Source organism: Molossus molossus, unplaced genomic scaffold, assembly GCF_014108415.1.
Source record: "Molossus molossus isolate mMolMol1 unplaced genomic scaffold, mMolMol1.p scaffold_m16_p_2, whole genome shotgun sequence".
NCBI lineage: Eukaryota > Metazoa > Chordata > Mammalia > Chiroptera > Molossidae > Molossus > Molossus molossus.
The window spans coordinates 88,293,580-88,311,203 of record NW_023425355.1 but is presented as its reverse complement, the minus strand read 5'-3'; the positions used below and the strand labels follow the sequence as shown (position 1 = coordinate 88,311,203).

At 38.2% G+C, this 17,624-nt stretch overlaps 1 protein-coding gene across 1 annotated transcript in view; it reads right to left on the bottom strand.

The window, feature by feature from the left end:
- MTM1 (myotubularin 1) overlaps positions 1 to 17,624 on the bottom strand; it is a 153,619-nt gene that overhangs the window by 98,438 nt on the left and 37,557 nt on the right. Inside the window, exons 3-4 of the mRNA XM_036271174.1 lie at positions 13,742 to 13,814; positions 8,408 to 8,502 (exon numbers count right to left, since the gene is read on the bottom strand). Of these exons, the coding sequence (XP_036127067.1) occupies positions 8,408 to 8,502; positions 13,742 to 13,814 (168 nt within the window). The remainder of the gene's footprint in view (positions 1 to 8,407; positions 8,503 to 13,741; positions 13,815 to 17,624) is intronic.

The window sequence follows — 17,624 nt, the reverse complement described above, 5'->3', positions numbered from 1 at the left end:
GTAGCAGCACTATTTACAATAGCTAAGATCTGGAAACAGCCCAAATGTCCATCAGTAAACAAATGGATAAAAAAGCTGTGGTACATATACACAATGGAGTACTATGCAGCTGTAAGAAAGAAAGATCTCCTATCCTTTGATACTACTTGGAGGGACCTGGAAAGTATCATCCTAAGTGAAACAAGCCAAACAGAGAAAGACAAGTATCATATGATCTTACTTATTTGTGGAATATAATGAACATAACAGTCTTAGGAATGGAGTAGTCTCAGAGACGTGGAAGTGGAGTACAGACTGACACTCCCCAGAAGAGGGGGTTGTGGGGGAGAGATAAACCACAGAACTTATATGCATGTATGCCTGAACAGTGGACATGGACAACAAACTGGGGACAGGGCAGGGAGGGGGGGATTGGGGAATCAGTGGGGGGAAAAGGAGAAACATCTGTAACAAAAATTAATAAAAAAATAAATGAATAAATAAAATACTCAATTAGATCTTAACTTTTAGGCACTACTTTTAGGACATTGCAGTATTTGCAAGTTGTAAGTACACTTTGATTGTGTTATTTTTCTTCTCAATGGAGCCTGCTATCTACCAGTGTATGTCTAATGTGGTTTATGCAAGATGTATGCTTTCCATGTGTCTATATTATCAATACTAGCATTTCATTTTTCTATTTCTATTCATTTGCATAAAATAAATGGATAATTTTTAAAGATGCAAAAAAACAATGGAAGGTAAACTTTGCCTCTCTTCTGGGTAGTACCAAGGTTAACAGCTGAAATTGCAGCCAGTTAGAGAGATCATGGAACTTAAGTGCTGCCACACTTGTTAGATACCCAGTTCTGGGGTGGCATGATACCTAGTACCTGTCCAAAGCTCATTTCAGAACCAGATATTTGAGGGAGTCTGATGGACACCCAGGCTATCCAGCCATCTCAATTCTTGAAGTCCTACCTCTGTAGTGGTAAACCAATAAAAAGTAAAGTAAGCTGACCTATTCTTCTGGTCCCTCACTGAAATACCTTTACTGAATAAAATTTAATGTGTGTTCTTTCTGTATAGAGGGTCTTAAATAGTATCCGAAAATCTTTGGGTGATAATCTGCGTGAAGAATTGAATCACTATGTTCCTAAATTTTAGAGAAAACCCTAACAACAAACTTGTCCTTGAATTTAATCCAGGAAGAAAGTATTGTTTTTGAGTTATCATAAAAAATGAAAAGTGTATATACAGCACTTATCTCATCAGCAGACCTAATTTTAGAACCAAATTATACTGCCAAGGGTTGTCAACTACTTATTTGGAAAGCTTAAAAACCTCCATTCCTTTAGCTTTCTACACATCCACTATATTCCATTCTATTTTTAAAAGAGATGGGTGGAATGACCAGGAGTGAGAGATACCAACTTTCAATGGTGATTACCTCTGAAGTGAAAGGGAGATGGGATTCTTAAGGTGGGTGTTAGATCCACAGATGGTTATGCTATGCTTTATAATCTCTGTTAAATATTTCAAAATAATTTTTCAAAGTGTGGGGGATGGTAAATGATTTTCTAGGTGGTGAATATGGCCTGAAGGAAAGTCAGAGGGAGAAGGCATAGGGTTTGTTTAGGGAACAAGCTTGATACAGAGTGTGGGTTGGGGCTGAATGATCTGCTAAAGCTGGAATATAGAGGGTAGAGGGAGGTGTGGGGGATGGGTGACAATGAGGCTGTATCCATATTACATGGAGAACAACATATCAGATGTGTATTTCAGAAAGGGAAGTCAGATTACAGCATGCATGATGGATTAGGGGAGATAGATTAGGGACAGGTTGCAGAAGACTGTAAGTACATGATTAAAGGATCTGAAATGAGGGAGGAAAGGAGCCAATGAGTGTTTCTGAGCAAAGGAATGATAAGATTGTGAGAATGTATTAGGAAGCTAGCAATGGCCTGGGAGATAGGTGCTGGTGACAAGAGCTTGGACTAGGATGGGGCGAAAGGACTAGAAAGAATAGGGAAAATGTGAAGAAAACTGTAGAGGAGAAGGGAGGAAAGGGTTAGAGAAGTAATTCCTGGGTGACTAGAAGAAAAGTAGCACCATCAAGAGAAATAAGAATGCCAAAAGAAGGAATTGGGAAGGGAGAAAAAGCTGAAGAATTTTGGCTTGGCTATGCATCTGGACTGCCGGGTGGAAAGTCAAGGTGTCACCAGCAAGCAGTAAGAAATGAGAAACTGTTGTCAGAAGAAAGGTCAGTACTAGAAAACAAAGCCAAGGGTGAGGGTCTAGGGAATGGACCTGGTAGCATCTGCTTTACCTGTCAGCTGTTGTCAGGTGGAATAAGAGTGTGTGGAAAAAGGCTTGGTAAATTCAAGGAGCTTTGTGAACATATAGTGTTATCTGCAGAGAAGTGACTGAAGCCAGAGAGTAGATGAAGCCAAGGGGCAAAGAATGAATAGAAAGAAGTGTGTTGAGGACTGGGGGCTGGCAAATCTTCCATCAGGAGGTAGAAAGAGGAGCAAGAGAGACAAATCAGACTCACATCACCACAGAATCTGTTCTACCCGGGATCCCAATACCACCTAATAGCCACTCTCCACTGTCTCTGTTCATTCTTTTATTTATTTTTTAATATATTTTTATTGATTTGAGAGAGAAATAGGAAAGGAGAGAGAGAAAGAAACATCGATATGAGAGCGAAACATTGATTGGCTGCCTCCTGCACGTCCCCTACTGGGGGTCGAGCCTGCAACCCAGGCATGTGCCCTGACCAGCAATCAAACCTAGACCTCTCAGTCCATGGGACGACGCTCAATCCACTGAGCCACAATGGCCAGCGTCTCTGTTCATTCTTTATCTTACTGAACCTTGCGACATTGCACATCATGCTCCATTCTCTTACTTCTTGAGATTTTTCTCTTCTACCAACTTCCACCAAAGCCTTCACGGATTTTCTACTGCCTCTTCTTTCTCTTCTCTGGTGGCTCTTCTCTCCCCATCATGAAAAAAATGTTCATGTCCTCTAGGGTTCTCTCCTCAGCCCACATCTCTTCGCAAATAATCTTGTGGATGTACACGGTTTTTACCATACTGATATGTTAAAAAATTTGAAAGCTTTAGAGTCACATTTCTGACTGCTTCTGAGCGATTTCTACCTAGTAGTTACACTGCTATAAGTCCACACATTCAGACTTATTTGCCCTGGGGTTTGTCTCCCACACATTCCTTTTCCTGTAACATCTAGTCCGATGACTGGGAACAGCTCCCAGTCAGGCCACAAAACTCACAGGAATCATTGTCAACTCAAGCCTTTTCTTCAACTCTGGCCTCCAATGGCCACACAAATCCTCCTGAATCTATCAAGGCTGTTTCCTTCTTTCTGTTGCAACTAGGGCTGTATTAGGCCCTTATTGCTTACCTGGAAAACTAAAATAACTTCCTACCTTCAGTCTCTCTACCCTTAATCCATCAGACATGCTGCAACCTGACTCCTCTTCCTGAAATACACATCTGATATGTCATTCTCCATGTAAGATGTATACTGCCTCATCACCTCCCATTCTCTACTTTTCCCTCTACCTTCTATATTCCAGCTTCAAAAAGATCACTCAGCCATTTCCACAGTATATGGTATTTTTCAATATTGTTATATATTTGATATGAAACTCTCTGCCTGATATGCTCCTCCCACTTCCCCCCTCCTGTCCAGGAAATTGTTACCATTCTTCAAGACTTGGTTCAAATATTACCTCCTCTATAAAGCATTGTATGACTCATCACACAGCTAATCATCCTCTCCCTTGTAACCTCATAGCATTATACAACTACTGCAGGCTTTGCCACGTTATACCACAATTACTCATCACCACATCATTTACCTAGCATGATATTAGATTCACCACAGGGCTCAATGAAAGTTTCTGGAATAAATATCTGAATATATGAATAAACAAAGGATCAAGTTGTCTTTCTCATCATCTATAGCACCTGAACTCAACAGTAGTCCTGGAAGGGAATCTGGAAGCACTCTTCTCCTTGGTAGTCTACCAGATTATAAAGTATCACATGCCTAAAGTGGCCCCTACAGAAGTCACAAGATCAACTCCAAGCCAAATTCCTGAGCACCCTCAAGATCAAAAGTTGGCTATGGGTCTTCAAGATGTGGTCAAGCCCTGGCCAGTTTGGCTCAGCGGTTAGAGCGTCCACCTGCGGTCCGGAGAGAACTGGGTTCGGTTCCCGCTAAGGGCATGTACCTCGGTTGCAGTTTGTCCCCGGCCCTGGTTGGTCGTGCGGGTGGCAGCCACTCGATGTGTCCCTTCCACATCGATGTTTCCCTCTCTCTCTCCCTCCCACTCTATCTGTACCAAAAAAAAAAAAGATGTGGTCAAATCACAGTGACAAGGCCTGTTCCCTCCCAAGTTCACTCACTGATTACACTTTTACTGAGCACCTACTGTCTAATGGACACTGTGCTAACTAGGCACATAGGGCCAAAAGGACATACCATTACATATGATCAGACAAAGCAGAATATAAGTAAGACAGAATTCCTTCAGCACAGCCTGATTAAGTACCTTTGTTTGCCAGGCTCTGTCTTATGTGTTGATGGTATAACAGTGAAATGACAGATAAACAGCCCTGTTCTCAGACAGATAAGGAACAAGATAAAGCAGTGAAATATGTAAAATATGAGATAGTGGCAAGTGCTCAGCAGAAACAAATAAACATGGATGGGAGAGAGGAAGTGTTGGGAGGCCTAGTACAAGTTTAGATAGGGTAGCCAGGGAAGGTTTCATAACAAGTGTTAACACAGAGATATGAAAAAAAAAAAAAAGAGCTCTGAGGACACAAAGAGGGAGTGATTTCTTCTAGGGAAGCTGGGGACGGCTTCACAGAGGACATGATTTTTGAGGTGGGATCTGAAGGATGAATAGTGGCTTCTGAAAGGGCATTCAGGTACAGTGAAAACAGCACATGCAAGGGCTTCATATATCGGGAAAAGGAAAGAGGCTTTGTGTAGTTTGAGAACAGTATGGGATATGTGGTAAGTCGAGGCAAGAGAAGTCAGGAGGATTTTTATGCCATATAAAGGAGAGTGAATTTAATTCTACGGGCAAGAGGGTGCCAACAAGAGTTTTGGAACTGAGAAGTAAGCTCACAGCCTAGGTGTAAGGAGGATTCTTCTGGAGGCAGTATGTAGGCCAGAGTGGTGGGGGAGAACTATGAAGGGCCAGATGGAAGGCCACTGTGACAATCTAAGAAAATGACCACTGTGCTTGGATAGCTGACTCTGAGTCAGACCACACTTTCACTGCAGTGTTTACATACTTGAAACAAACTGGTGTCCACTTCCAAATGCCAGTGAGATGACAGTTCTTTGTCAAACACACACAAAAAATTCACGTTTGGCAGCAGAATCCACAATTAATGCTCTTATTTAGAACTCTAAGGAAGAAACACTATGATGACATGTTTAGGCTTCTACATAACCACTTAAATGGCTTTCTTCATAGGATGTTTTCTGCCATTAGCTGCTTGCTTTTTGTGTTGTGGCCAATCAGTCAAAATGTTTATGTAAAACTTAGTGGAAGAAGGAAAAATTAGAAGTCAGTGTCAAATGGGCATTTTATTCACCCATTCAGTGCTAATCTTCACCTTCTAGAGTACCATATGGAAACAAAAAAAAGCTTGTTAAGTACTCTCCCAATTACAAAATGAATATATGCTCCTTCCAAATGGAAAGAAAAAAAAAAAACAAAGCATGTCTAATTCTATCCGCTCTCCAAATATTCCAAGTACTAAAACTTTTGGTGTATTTCCTGCTGGCCTGTTTTCTACAGGTAGTTTTTGTTTGTTTTATGTCTTTGAAATCACACAATGTACACAATTTTGTCACAGCACTATAGTTTAAATAATTTTCCCAGTTCATCCTTAATGACAGCATAAAATGGAAACAGGTATGTGTGTGGCTAGTCAACAAGCCCAAAGTCTCAGAAGTGAAGGCACCATGACACTTGCATTAATTCTAAATTTTTTATGATTCTCCCCTATACTAGTATAAAATATCTTAATCTGTCCCAATCTGAACCTTTGGAAATGAGCCCAATCCCTGCTCCACAAAAGACACTTCATACATTCCAAGGTAGTTCTGTCATGTCTCCTTTTGTCTTCTTTTCTTCACATGAAAGATCAACATTTATTTCAATCATTGCTCATATTACAGCCCCTTCACTAGCCTGGTTTCCTTCGTCTAAACTGTATTTAGTTTGTCACTGTCCCTCTTAAAATATGGCATCTGTATTTAAACACGACACTTCAGACGGAACTATCATCTCATTTTGTCTGCCCGTTATTATACTTTTCTTAATTCAGCCTATAAGCCTATTAACTTTTTAATCAATCATGTTCCATTACTGGATCAAATGAGTGTGGGCTCGTTAAGAAAAACCTTCTTCATTCTTTATTGATACAACTGTATATGTTATTTACCCTAAACTTCATATTATTAGTTTCACTACAAAATCTTAGCTGATTAAGAGAGTTTCCAACCCTGATTCTGTCATCTAGCACATTGGCTAGTTTTGCGTTTTTCACATATTGGACATGAGAGCTTTGTACATGCTCATCTGCACTGCATTAGAAACACTGGAGACAAAGGGCCCACTCTGCAAGATGTGAGTGACTGCCCTTCCCGGTTGGTATCAAGTTTTTAATACATACCCTATAATTACCTAAGTATACAGCCATCATTCAGCCCATGTTTCTTTGTCAGGAGCTGTCATATGCTTTGATTCAATTAAGACAACATAAATAACACTCCCAATGATTTTTTTTTTGTTTTCTAAGTACTTAAAAATCCTGTTTAAATTATTAATTCTAGAATTGCTGCCAATTATTGCCAAGGATTGACCTCTACCTCACTGCTCCATTTATTTCCAGACTCGTCTTTTGCATTTTGGAAAATGAGGAACATTTGTTCAGCTCTATACTTACTTAGAAGTCTGAACAGATTCACATAAATAAAATACTCAATCTCAGGACCTTGTGGGTCCATGAACACTACAGAAGTGGATTCCCAAAACTAAAACAATAGAATTAACAAACAGCATTTTTCAGACTTTGGACACCATACTGAATATGGAAAAAAAAAATCAAAAGATGCAAACTAATCTAGATTAGAACTGTCCTGAAGAAATTGCAGGGTAAAAGCAATAAAACAAAAGTAATATTCCCCCAACAGTCTCAATGTCTCCTGTGTATAAGAAGCTGCTGTTGGGCTCTCTTCCATGCACCCTGGACCTATTTACTCTCCGTTGATTCATCTCATCAAAATAAAGCTGTCCCCTCAGACCAGCCTGGGCAATGGTGACCCACCACATAGGTCCTTCTGTGACAGCCACAGCAGGTATTCACTCCTCCTTTTCTTTCTGGAGCATACTGTCTCCATCTCATTGTTCCACCAATAGAACATTCCTTAAAATATTGTAGAAAACACTTCATGGCTGTGGAATAAAAAGGTAGAGTGGCACTAAGCCACACCATAGTCAGCCTACTTCAAAATTGCTACATGGTGCTTTATAATTGAACACTTGAAAAGCTCTAGACCAGTGGGCCTGAACAAGGGATTCACATCAGTATTCTCCACTATGATGTTTTAAAAATTACAACTGTGGTCTTGGCTGGTTTGGCTCAGTGGTGTGAATGTCAGCCCACTGACCGAAGGGTCACAGGTTTGACTCCCAGTCAAGGGCACGTACCTGGGTTACAGGTTCAATCCCCGGCCCGTCGGGATCATGTGGGAGGCAACCAATGTGTCTCTCTCAAATCGATATTCTCTCTCTCTCTCTCTCTCTCTCTCTCTCTCTCTCTCCCTCTCTCCCTTCCATTCTATCTAAAAAATCAATGGAAAAAAATATCCTCAGGTGAGGATTAAAAAAAACAAATTAATTACTTAATATATGTATACATTTATATATATATATATTTTATATATATATATATATGAGCCAAACCAGTCACAACTGTGACTGGAACACAAGGCTGTATGTTCTGATGTAATAAATCTAGGGCATCTATAGTGTTTTTAAGCTCCACTGGTGGATTTCCTCGGTCTTTCTGCTAAAGAACCACTGTTCTACACCTAACTTCTCCAAACTAACAAATGGGTACAGTTACCAACCCCTCCTCACTATTATGAGAGACAAAACTTCTTTTATTTTAATTCACTCTATTCCTACATATTCACGTTAGTGTTAGTGTTAAATAAGCTTTGCATAAGCCAAAAATTAAGAGTTGAGAAGTAAATGTATCCCTCATGTTAATCTGAGCCACAGTCAATCTTGCTAGGTAGAAGAGAAACAATTTAGCATTATTTTTAACAGTTAGGGTCATCTTTATAGTCTTAGATTCTACTTACCATTTCCAAACTTCTTAAATAAAGACGATAATTTGTGATGTAAACTCTTCCCTTAATGGGGCCATTGAAAGGACATATGTAAATAACTTCTTTGTCTATTAAGAAAAAAAAAAGTACCCTAAAATAATGGAAATATATACCAAGATACACAACAAATGGCACTAATTTAATATAAACTATTTGGCTAAGAATAACTAAACTTTAAAAAATCACTGAAAAGTTTGAAAGCAAGCATTGGCAATGCTACATTATCATGCTAGATCCAGTGGGGCCTTGAGGGAACTAGAGGCCCTCCAGACACTAGAAGTGCTTTCCTGACCTTGTCCACCATGTTGTCGCTACTTGGGGCAGGCTGGTAACAGCTGGAGAGCAGATGTGAATGAGGGTTACTACTATTGCTACCCTCAAAAGGTTATAAAGGTAACTGCTGAGTTACTTCAACCAGAGGATTGCAATTCCTGTAGGGCAGTCTCATGGACAAATCACCAGATAGGGTGTGAGGTTTGGCAACCTTTCAACACACAAACACTGTGATGTTTTTAATAAATAAATGTAAACAGTAGAAATATTTCTAAAGTCTGCTCTTTCTCTTTTAATAGTCCATGTGAGAGTTGAGCTAGATTCATTTAAAACATTTAAATGATATAAAACAGATGGCCAAGAGAACAGTATATCTTTGGTAGAATCAAACATAAAGAGAAACTGAATTATGAAAGTTAATTTATTATAAAAATGTATCTTTCTCTTACCTTTTTTTTCTTCTTTCATTCATTTTGCTTTTTTCATTTTCTTATTAATTAATTTAGTTGTTTTTGTTACAGATGTTTCTCCTTTTTCCGCACGGATTCCCCTCTTCCCCTCCCTCCCTGCCCTGTGCCTAGCTTTGTTATCCATGTCCATTGTTCATGCATACGTGCATGTAAGTTCTGTGGTTTATCTGTCCCCAACCACCCTCTCTTCGGGGACTGTCAGTCTGTACCCCACTTCCACGTCTCTGGGACTACCCTATTCCTCAGACTGTTATGTTCATTATATTCCAAAAATAAGTGAGATCATAAGATACTTGTCTTTCTCTGTTTGGCTTCTTTCGCTTAGGGTAATACTTTCCAGGTCCCTCCATGTCATCTCAAAGGATAAGAGATCTTTCTTTCTAACAGCTGCATAGTGCTCCATTGTGTATATGGACCACAGCTTTTTTATCCATTCCTCCACTGATGGACATTTGGGCTATTTCCAGATCTTAGCTATGGTAAATACTGCTGCTACGAACATGGGGGTACATATATTCTTTCTGATTGGTGTTTCAGGCTTCTTAGAATATATTACTAGAATTGTGATCACAGGGTCAAATGAAAGTTCAATTTTTAATTTTTTGATGTAACACCATATTGTTTTCCATAGTGGCTGCACCAGTCCGCATTCCCACCAGCAGTGTACTAGAGTCCCCTTTTCCCCACAACCTCGCCAACAATTGTTGTTTGATGATTTGTTGATGGCAACCATTCTGACAAGTGTGAAGTGATACCTTATTGATGTTTTAATTTGCATCTCTCTGATGATTAGTGATGTTGAGCATTTCCTCATAAATCCTTTAGCCATTTGTATGTCCTGTTTGAAGAGGTGTCTATTTAGTTCCTCTGCCCAGTTTTTAATTGGGTTCTTTGTTTACCTTTTGTTTAGCTGTATGAGCACTCTATATATATTGGAAATTAACCCCTTATCTTATATATCATTGGCGATTATGTTCTCCCATACAGTAGGTTGCCTTTCCATTTCGATGATTGTATCTTTTCCTGTGCAGAAGCTTTTGGGTTTGATATAGTCCCACGTGTTCATTTTCTCCTTTGTTTTTGTTGCCTTAGGTCATGTGTCAGTGAAAATTCGGCTGCGTATGATGTCTGAAATTTTCTTGCCTAAAGTTTCTTCTAGGATTTTGATGGATTCATAAGTAACATTTAAGACTTTTATCCATTTTGAGTTTATTCTTGTGTATGGTATAAGTTGATGGTCTAGTTTCATTTTCTTGCATGTAGCTGTCCAATTTTCCAAACACCATTTATTAAAGAGGTGTCTTGACTCCACTGTATGCTCTTGCCACCTTTGTCAAATATTAGTTGAGCATATTGACTTGGGTCCATTTCTGGGTTCTCTGTTCTGTTCCACTGGTCTACATGCCGGTTCTTGTGCCAGTACCACACTGTTTTGATTACAGTGGCTTTGTAGTATAACCTGAAATCTGGTAATGTTATCCCTCCAACTTTGTTCTTCTTTTTCAAGATTGCTATGACTATTCGAGGTCTTTTTTGGTTCCATATGAACTTTTGATTATTTGTTTGACTTCTGTGACGTATGTCGTTGGTATTTTGATGGGGATTGCACTGAATCTATAGATTGCTTTAGGTATTATGGACATTTTAATGATGTTAATTCTTCCAATTCATGAACAAGGTATGTGCTTCCACTTTTTTATATCTTCCTCTATTTCTTTTTTCAATGACCTGTAGTTTTCTGGGAATAAGGTCCTTTATTTCTTTGATTAAGTTTATTCCTAGGTATCTTAATTTTTTCCGCGAAGGTCAATTGGATTGTGTTTCAGTTTCTGTTTCTGTGAGTTCATCAGTGGTGTATAAGAATGCCATCAATTTCTTGATGTTAAGTTTATATCCTGCTACTTTGCCAAATACATTTATTAAGTCTAGTAAATTTCTGATGGAGTCTTTTGGGTTTTCTACATATAGTATCATGTCATCCGTGAATAATGAGTTTCACTTCCTCCTTTCCCATTTGGATCCCTTTTATTTTTTCTTCCTGTCTGATTGCTGTGGCTAAGACTTCCAGTACTATGTTAATTAAGAGTGGGCATCCTTGTCTTTTTCCTGTTCTTAAGGGAAATGCTTTTAATTTTTGCCCATTGAGTATGATGTTGTCTGTAGGTCTTTCATATATGGCCTTTATTATGTTGAGATATGATCCCTCTATTCCCAGATTACTGAGTGTTTTTATCAGAAATGGGTGCTGGATTTTGTTGAGTGCTTTTTCAGCGTCTATTGATATGATTATATGATTTTTATCTTTCATTTTGTTTATGTGGCATATCAAACTTATTGATTTGCGAATATTGTACCAACCTTGCATCCCTGGTATGAATTCCACTTGGTCATGGTGAATAATTTTTTTGATATATTGCTGGATTCAATTTGCTAGTATTTTTTTCAGGATTTTGGCATCTATGTTCATCAGGGATATTGGTCTGTAGTTTTCTTTCTTTGTATTATCTTTTTCTGGTTTTGGAATTAGAATTATGCTGGCTTCATAAAACAAGTTTGGAAGTCTTCCTTTTTCTTGAATTTTTTTGGAATAATTTGAGGAGAATGGGTATTAGTTCTTCTTTGAATGTTTGGTAAAACTCCCCTGTGAAGTCATCTGGGCCTGGGCTTTTGTTTGCTGGGAGAGTCTTGATTACATCTTCAATTTATTTTGTTGTTATTGGTCTGTTCAAGTTTTCTTTCTCTTCCTGGTTTAGTTTTGGGAGACTATGTGTTTCTAGAAATTTGTCAATTTCACTTAGATTGTCAAATTTGTTCATAATATCTGTTCACAATCTTTTGTATTTCTGTGCCCATTATTTTGTATTTCTGTGCCCATTATTTTGTGCCCATCTTTTGTATTTCTGTGTCAGTTATTTCTCCTCTTTCATTTCTGATTCTTATATTTCAAGTTACTACACACCAGTTAAGATTCTGACTCTGATACAGAGTACCAAAACTTCATATATGAAGATCACCAAAAGTAAGCTATCCCCTTTGCTCTTACCCAGAAATTGGAATGGTTTCCTTTTCAAGACTAGGATAATGCTTACAAATCTGTGGATATAAAATAGTTTCCCCTGGTGCATGGTTAAGTAATTCACAAAGGCATCATATCTATGGCCTTAATCTAATTAGCATCATGTCTTACCCTTTTAAGCTAAACAATGAAGACCTTAGTCATTAAACCAAAATGTTCCCTGAAACAATGGTAAATGTATCATCACCAAATATATGGCAATCTGAGAGGGTGTCAACCCTAACGTAAAATGTGAAAGCCCACAATATCAGCCATGGGCTTAGAAGCTGTCAGATGCATGTGTATTAATAAAACAGAATAATCTGATTCTTCCAAAGTAGATACCTTCCTCTTAATATGAATTTATTATGAAAAAAAATTAGTCAATAATCGAATTGTTATATCAATATTACTAACTTCAGTTATCTGGAACATAAAAAAATATTTTAACTCATTATGGTCTCCTGTATTTCAAGGAAGGGAATACTAAGACTTTATGCCTTTAATTTGATCATTTTAAGGCATACATCATAGACTATAAAACCTTAATATGATTTTATTTTTTTAACTCATCTTTATTGTTGAATGTGTTACAAATGTTTCTTCCTTTTTCTCCCTTTGACCTCCTGCTCATCATTCCTGCCACCTCCTGCCTTCCCTACAGTATTGTCAGTGTCCATTGGTTATACATATATGCATAGAAGTTCTTTGGTTTATCTCATCCCACCCTCCCTCCCCCTTTCCCTTTGAAGTTCATCAGTCTAACAACCAATTTATACTTCTTAATTCCTTCATCTTTTTCACCCATCCCCCCAGCCACCCCATCTGGCAAGCAACAAAATGTTCTCTGTATCTATAAGTCTGTTTCTATTCTGCTTGCTCATTTTGTTTGTAGATTCAATTGTTGATAAACATATATTAATTACCATTTTATTGTTCATATTTTTGTTCTTCTTTGCCTTCAAGAAGACTCTTCAACATTTCATATAATACTGGTTTGGTGGTGATGAATTCCTTTAACTTTTTCTTGTCTGGGAAACTCTTGATATGTCCATCGATTCTAAATGATAGCTTTGCAGGATAGAGTAATCTTGGTTGTAGGTCATTGCTTTTCATCACCTTGAATATCTTTGCCACTCCTTTATTTATTGCAGTGATAAGCTCTGATGATTTGAGGTTATAAGGAGTGATTTTATTCTTATAACCTCAAATCATGAGAGATTATCACTGCAATAAATAACTTTCAAGAGATAATCTACATTTTTTTCCAAAATAATTCCATTCTTGGTGCAGAGAAAAATATATCATTATACTGGAGAGCATGAAGCTCTTGAAAAAACTATCTGGTCAAGAAACTAATGCCCAGAGTTCTCTCTATATTAACACTTTTAAACAAAGCTAGCCTATTTGTCTAAATTTGACTTTTGAAGCGCACAAGGAATTGAAGGCACCTGATCCTGCTGGAACTCTCATCAATTTATGCAAAACCTAACGCCACAGGATCCTTACCAGTAATGCGAGTTTCTCCTGGAAGTCGAGGAAGAGCCTCACTGAGATCCCAACTGACTCCATCCCTAGAAGTCTAGAAATGAAATAGTGGCATCAGAAGTCATGACATTATATTTGCACAGGTTTTTAGGCAATCTGGAACAAAAATGATGAAAAATATACTTTATAAAGAAAAACATAGAGAAATATTTATCACTATAGATTACTGGCACAGAAAATTCAAATTAAAAAATACAACTTACCTTCAAAATTCATGAGCTATGATAACTTTTAGTTTGCAAATAATAGTAGCACACTTTTTAAATTTTTATTAATTTATTTCTGTGCCCTAGCCAGTTTGGCTCAGCGGTTAGAGTGTCGGCCTGCGGACCAGAGAATCCCAGGTTCGGTTCCTGCTAAGGGCACGTACCTTGGTTGCAGTTTGTCCCCAGGGTCTTTGGGGTCTTTGGGGTCGTGTGGGTGGCAACCAGTCGATGTGTTTCTCTCACATCGATGTTTCTCTTTCTCTCTCTTCCTTCCTCTCTCCCTCCCACTCTATCTGAAGACAAATGCAAAAATGTCCTCAGGTGGGCATAAACAAAATTAATTTATTTTTGTTACAAATTGTTTCTCCTTTTTCCCCCCTAGACACCCTCCACCCCATCCCACCGACCCCCCCAGCATTGTTGTCTATGTCCATTGGTTACACTTACACATATATTAAGTTCTTTTGTTTATCTCATCTATCCCCCCGCCCCCTTCGCTGAGTTCTGTCAGTCTGAACCATACTCCTTTTTGTCTCTGGGTCTATTTTATTCATCAGCCTATTTTGTTCATTATATTCCACAAATAAGTGAGATCATGTCGCATTTCTCTTTCTCTGATTGGCTTATTTCATTTACTATAATGCTCTCCAGGTCCCTCTACATCATCTCAAAGGATAAAAGATCCCTCCTTCTTACAGCTGTATAGTATTCCATTGTGTGCAAGTACCACAGCTTTTTTATCTACTCATCTTCTGATGGACACTTGGGCTGTTTCCAGATCTTAGCAATTGTAAATAGTGCTGCTATGAACATAGGGGTACGTATATTCTTTCTGAATAGTGTTTCAGGTTTCTCAGGATATATTCTTAGAAGTGGGATCACTGGGTCAAATGGCAGATCAATTTTTAATTTTTTGAGGAAACACCATATTGTTTTTCATAGTGGCTGCACCAGTCTGCATTCTCACTAGCAATGTGCTAGAGTTCCCTTTTCTCCACATCATCACCAACACTTGTTGTTTGATGATTTGTTGATGGCAGTCATTCCGATATGTGTGAGGTGATACCTTATATTTGTTTTAATTTGCATCTCTCTGATGATTAGTGATGTGGAGCATCTTTTCATATGTCTCTTGGCCGTTTATATGTCCTTTTTAGAGAGGTGTCAATTTAGGTCCTCTGCCCATTTTTTAATTGGGTTCTTTGTCTTCCTTTTGTTGAGTTGTAGGAGCACTCTATATACTTTGGAAATTAACCCTTTATGTGATGTATCACTGGCGATTATGTTCTCCCATATAGTGGGTTCCCTTTCCATTTTGATGGTTGTTTCTTTTGCTGTGCTAAAGCCTTTCAGTTTGATGTAGTCCCATGTGTTCATTTTTTCCTTTGTTTCTCTTGCCTTAGGCATTGTATCAGTGAAAATTTTGCTGCATATGATGTCTGAAATTTTGTTGCTTACAGTTTCTTCTAGGATTTTTATGGATTCACGAGTCACATTCAAGTCTTTTATCCATTTTGAGTTTATTCTTGTGTATGGGGTAAGTTGGTGGTCTAGTTTCATTTTTTTGTATGTAGGTATCCAATTTTCCCAACACCATTTATTAGCACACTTTTTAATAATATTAATTTTTAAACACCCCTTTCAAGCATTTCATGGTTAACCGTGTTCAGGAAAATGATAAAAGTAAGTATTAAATGTATTCTATAGATATATGTATGCTGTGGCAGTTTTATCATATTAAATATTTAGTCATTTATCTTTTTTGTTAGGACTAGGAATAAAAACTCCTTTCAATGGGGCCTTAACTGAGCAACAGTAATCATAGAATCTTCTTATAATGCCAGAAAAACCTTTATTACATATTGGGTTTCTTATTTTACCAAGATCCTTCCTCACATAGGTCACTGGGTAAGAGAAAAGGGATCTGTCATTGAACTTTGGAGATGACAAGGGCATTAGGTACCATCTATACAAACTCTTCCCATTGCTGTACTATGTCTCTAGGCCTCTTGGCTTCAGAGGTATTCCCAGGCCTGTGCCTTATTCAGTGGGCACAGCAGCTCTCTCAGGCTGGCAAATATTGACCACTGAAACCCAGAGGGGAGTTCTAAATCTTATTGGCCATAACTGGCCATTGTGACCTGGATGTCTGTTAAGGTGTCTCTCAATCTATTCAACTACCTAGTGAATCCATACCAATCATGGGCTGCCTGTGTCCACTGCAGTGCATATGAGGCATAACCCAAGTGAAACAAGCAAAGCAGAGAAAAACAAATATCACATGATCTCACTTATTTGTGGAATATAATGAACTAAACAAACTGATGAATAAAATTGACCCATAGACGTAGGGTACAGACTGACAAACCTCAGAAGAAAGGGTATTGGGGGAGAAGGGATAAACCACAGAACTTATATGCATGTATGCATGAGCAATGGACATAGACAACAAAGCTGGGGATGGGGCGGGGGGGATTGGGAGGAGGGTGTCAATGGGGCAAACAGGAGAAATATCTGTAACAAAAACAAATTAATAAAAATAATTTTAAAAAATAAATAAAATCTCTTTGGGCAAAAGGTTATTTTCAGCATTACTTTTCATTCATTTTTTTCCCAGTTGTTTTCCAAAGTCACACTGCAATAATTTCATACGTGAAGTTAGTTAATACATTCCTCAAATGGGTTTTGTGAATGTATTAACTGAAACAAAATGCACAAACACACTTTTGAGAATTATCAAAGGCTAAGCAAATGTAAAGTATTATCAAATGAGCGAAATAGGAATTGTGTGTTTAGGTAAAATATAAGCTATCAAAGATGGGTGCTTTGCTGTATTTTATTTTATTTATTTTATTTTTTAAACTTATCTTCATTGTTGAAAGTATTACAGATGTCCCTCCTTTTTCCCTCATTGACAACCTCCTCCCCACTCCTGCCCCACCCATGCCTTCACCACACCTCTGTCTGTGTCTATTGGTTATGAATATATGCATATCTGCTCTTTGGTTTATCTCTTCCCTCGTCCTGATCTCTATTCACTCTGAGGTTTGTCAGTCTGTTTCCTACTTCCATTTCTCTGAATCGATTTTGTTCATCAGCTTATTTTGTTCATTATATTCCACAAATAAGTAACATCGTGAGATGCTTGTCTTTCTCTGACTGGCTTATTTCGTGTAGCATAATATTCTCTAGGAACCTCCATGTCATCTCAAACAGTAAGAGGTTTTTCTTTCTAAAAGCTGCATAGTATTCCGTTGTATAATTGTACCACAGTTTTTTTATCCACTCATCTACTGATAGATACTTCAGCTGTTTCCAGATCTTAGCTATTGTAAACAGCACTGCTATGAACATAGGGGAGGATCAATTCTTTCTGATTGGTGTTTCAGGATTTTCAGGATATATTCTTGAGGAAACACTATATTGTTTTCCACAGTGGCTGCCCCAGTCTGCATTCCCACCAGTAACGTGCTATAGTACCCTTTTCTCCACATGTGAACCAGCACTTGATGATTGATGATTTGTTCATGGCAGCCATTCTGGCAGGTGTGAGGTGATACTTCACAGTCATTTCAATTTGCATCTCTCTGATGATTAGTGACACTGAGCATTTATTCATATGTCTCTTGGCCATTTGT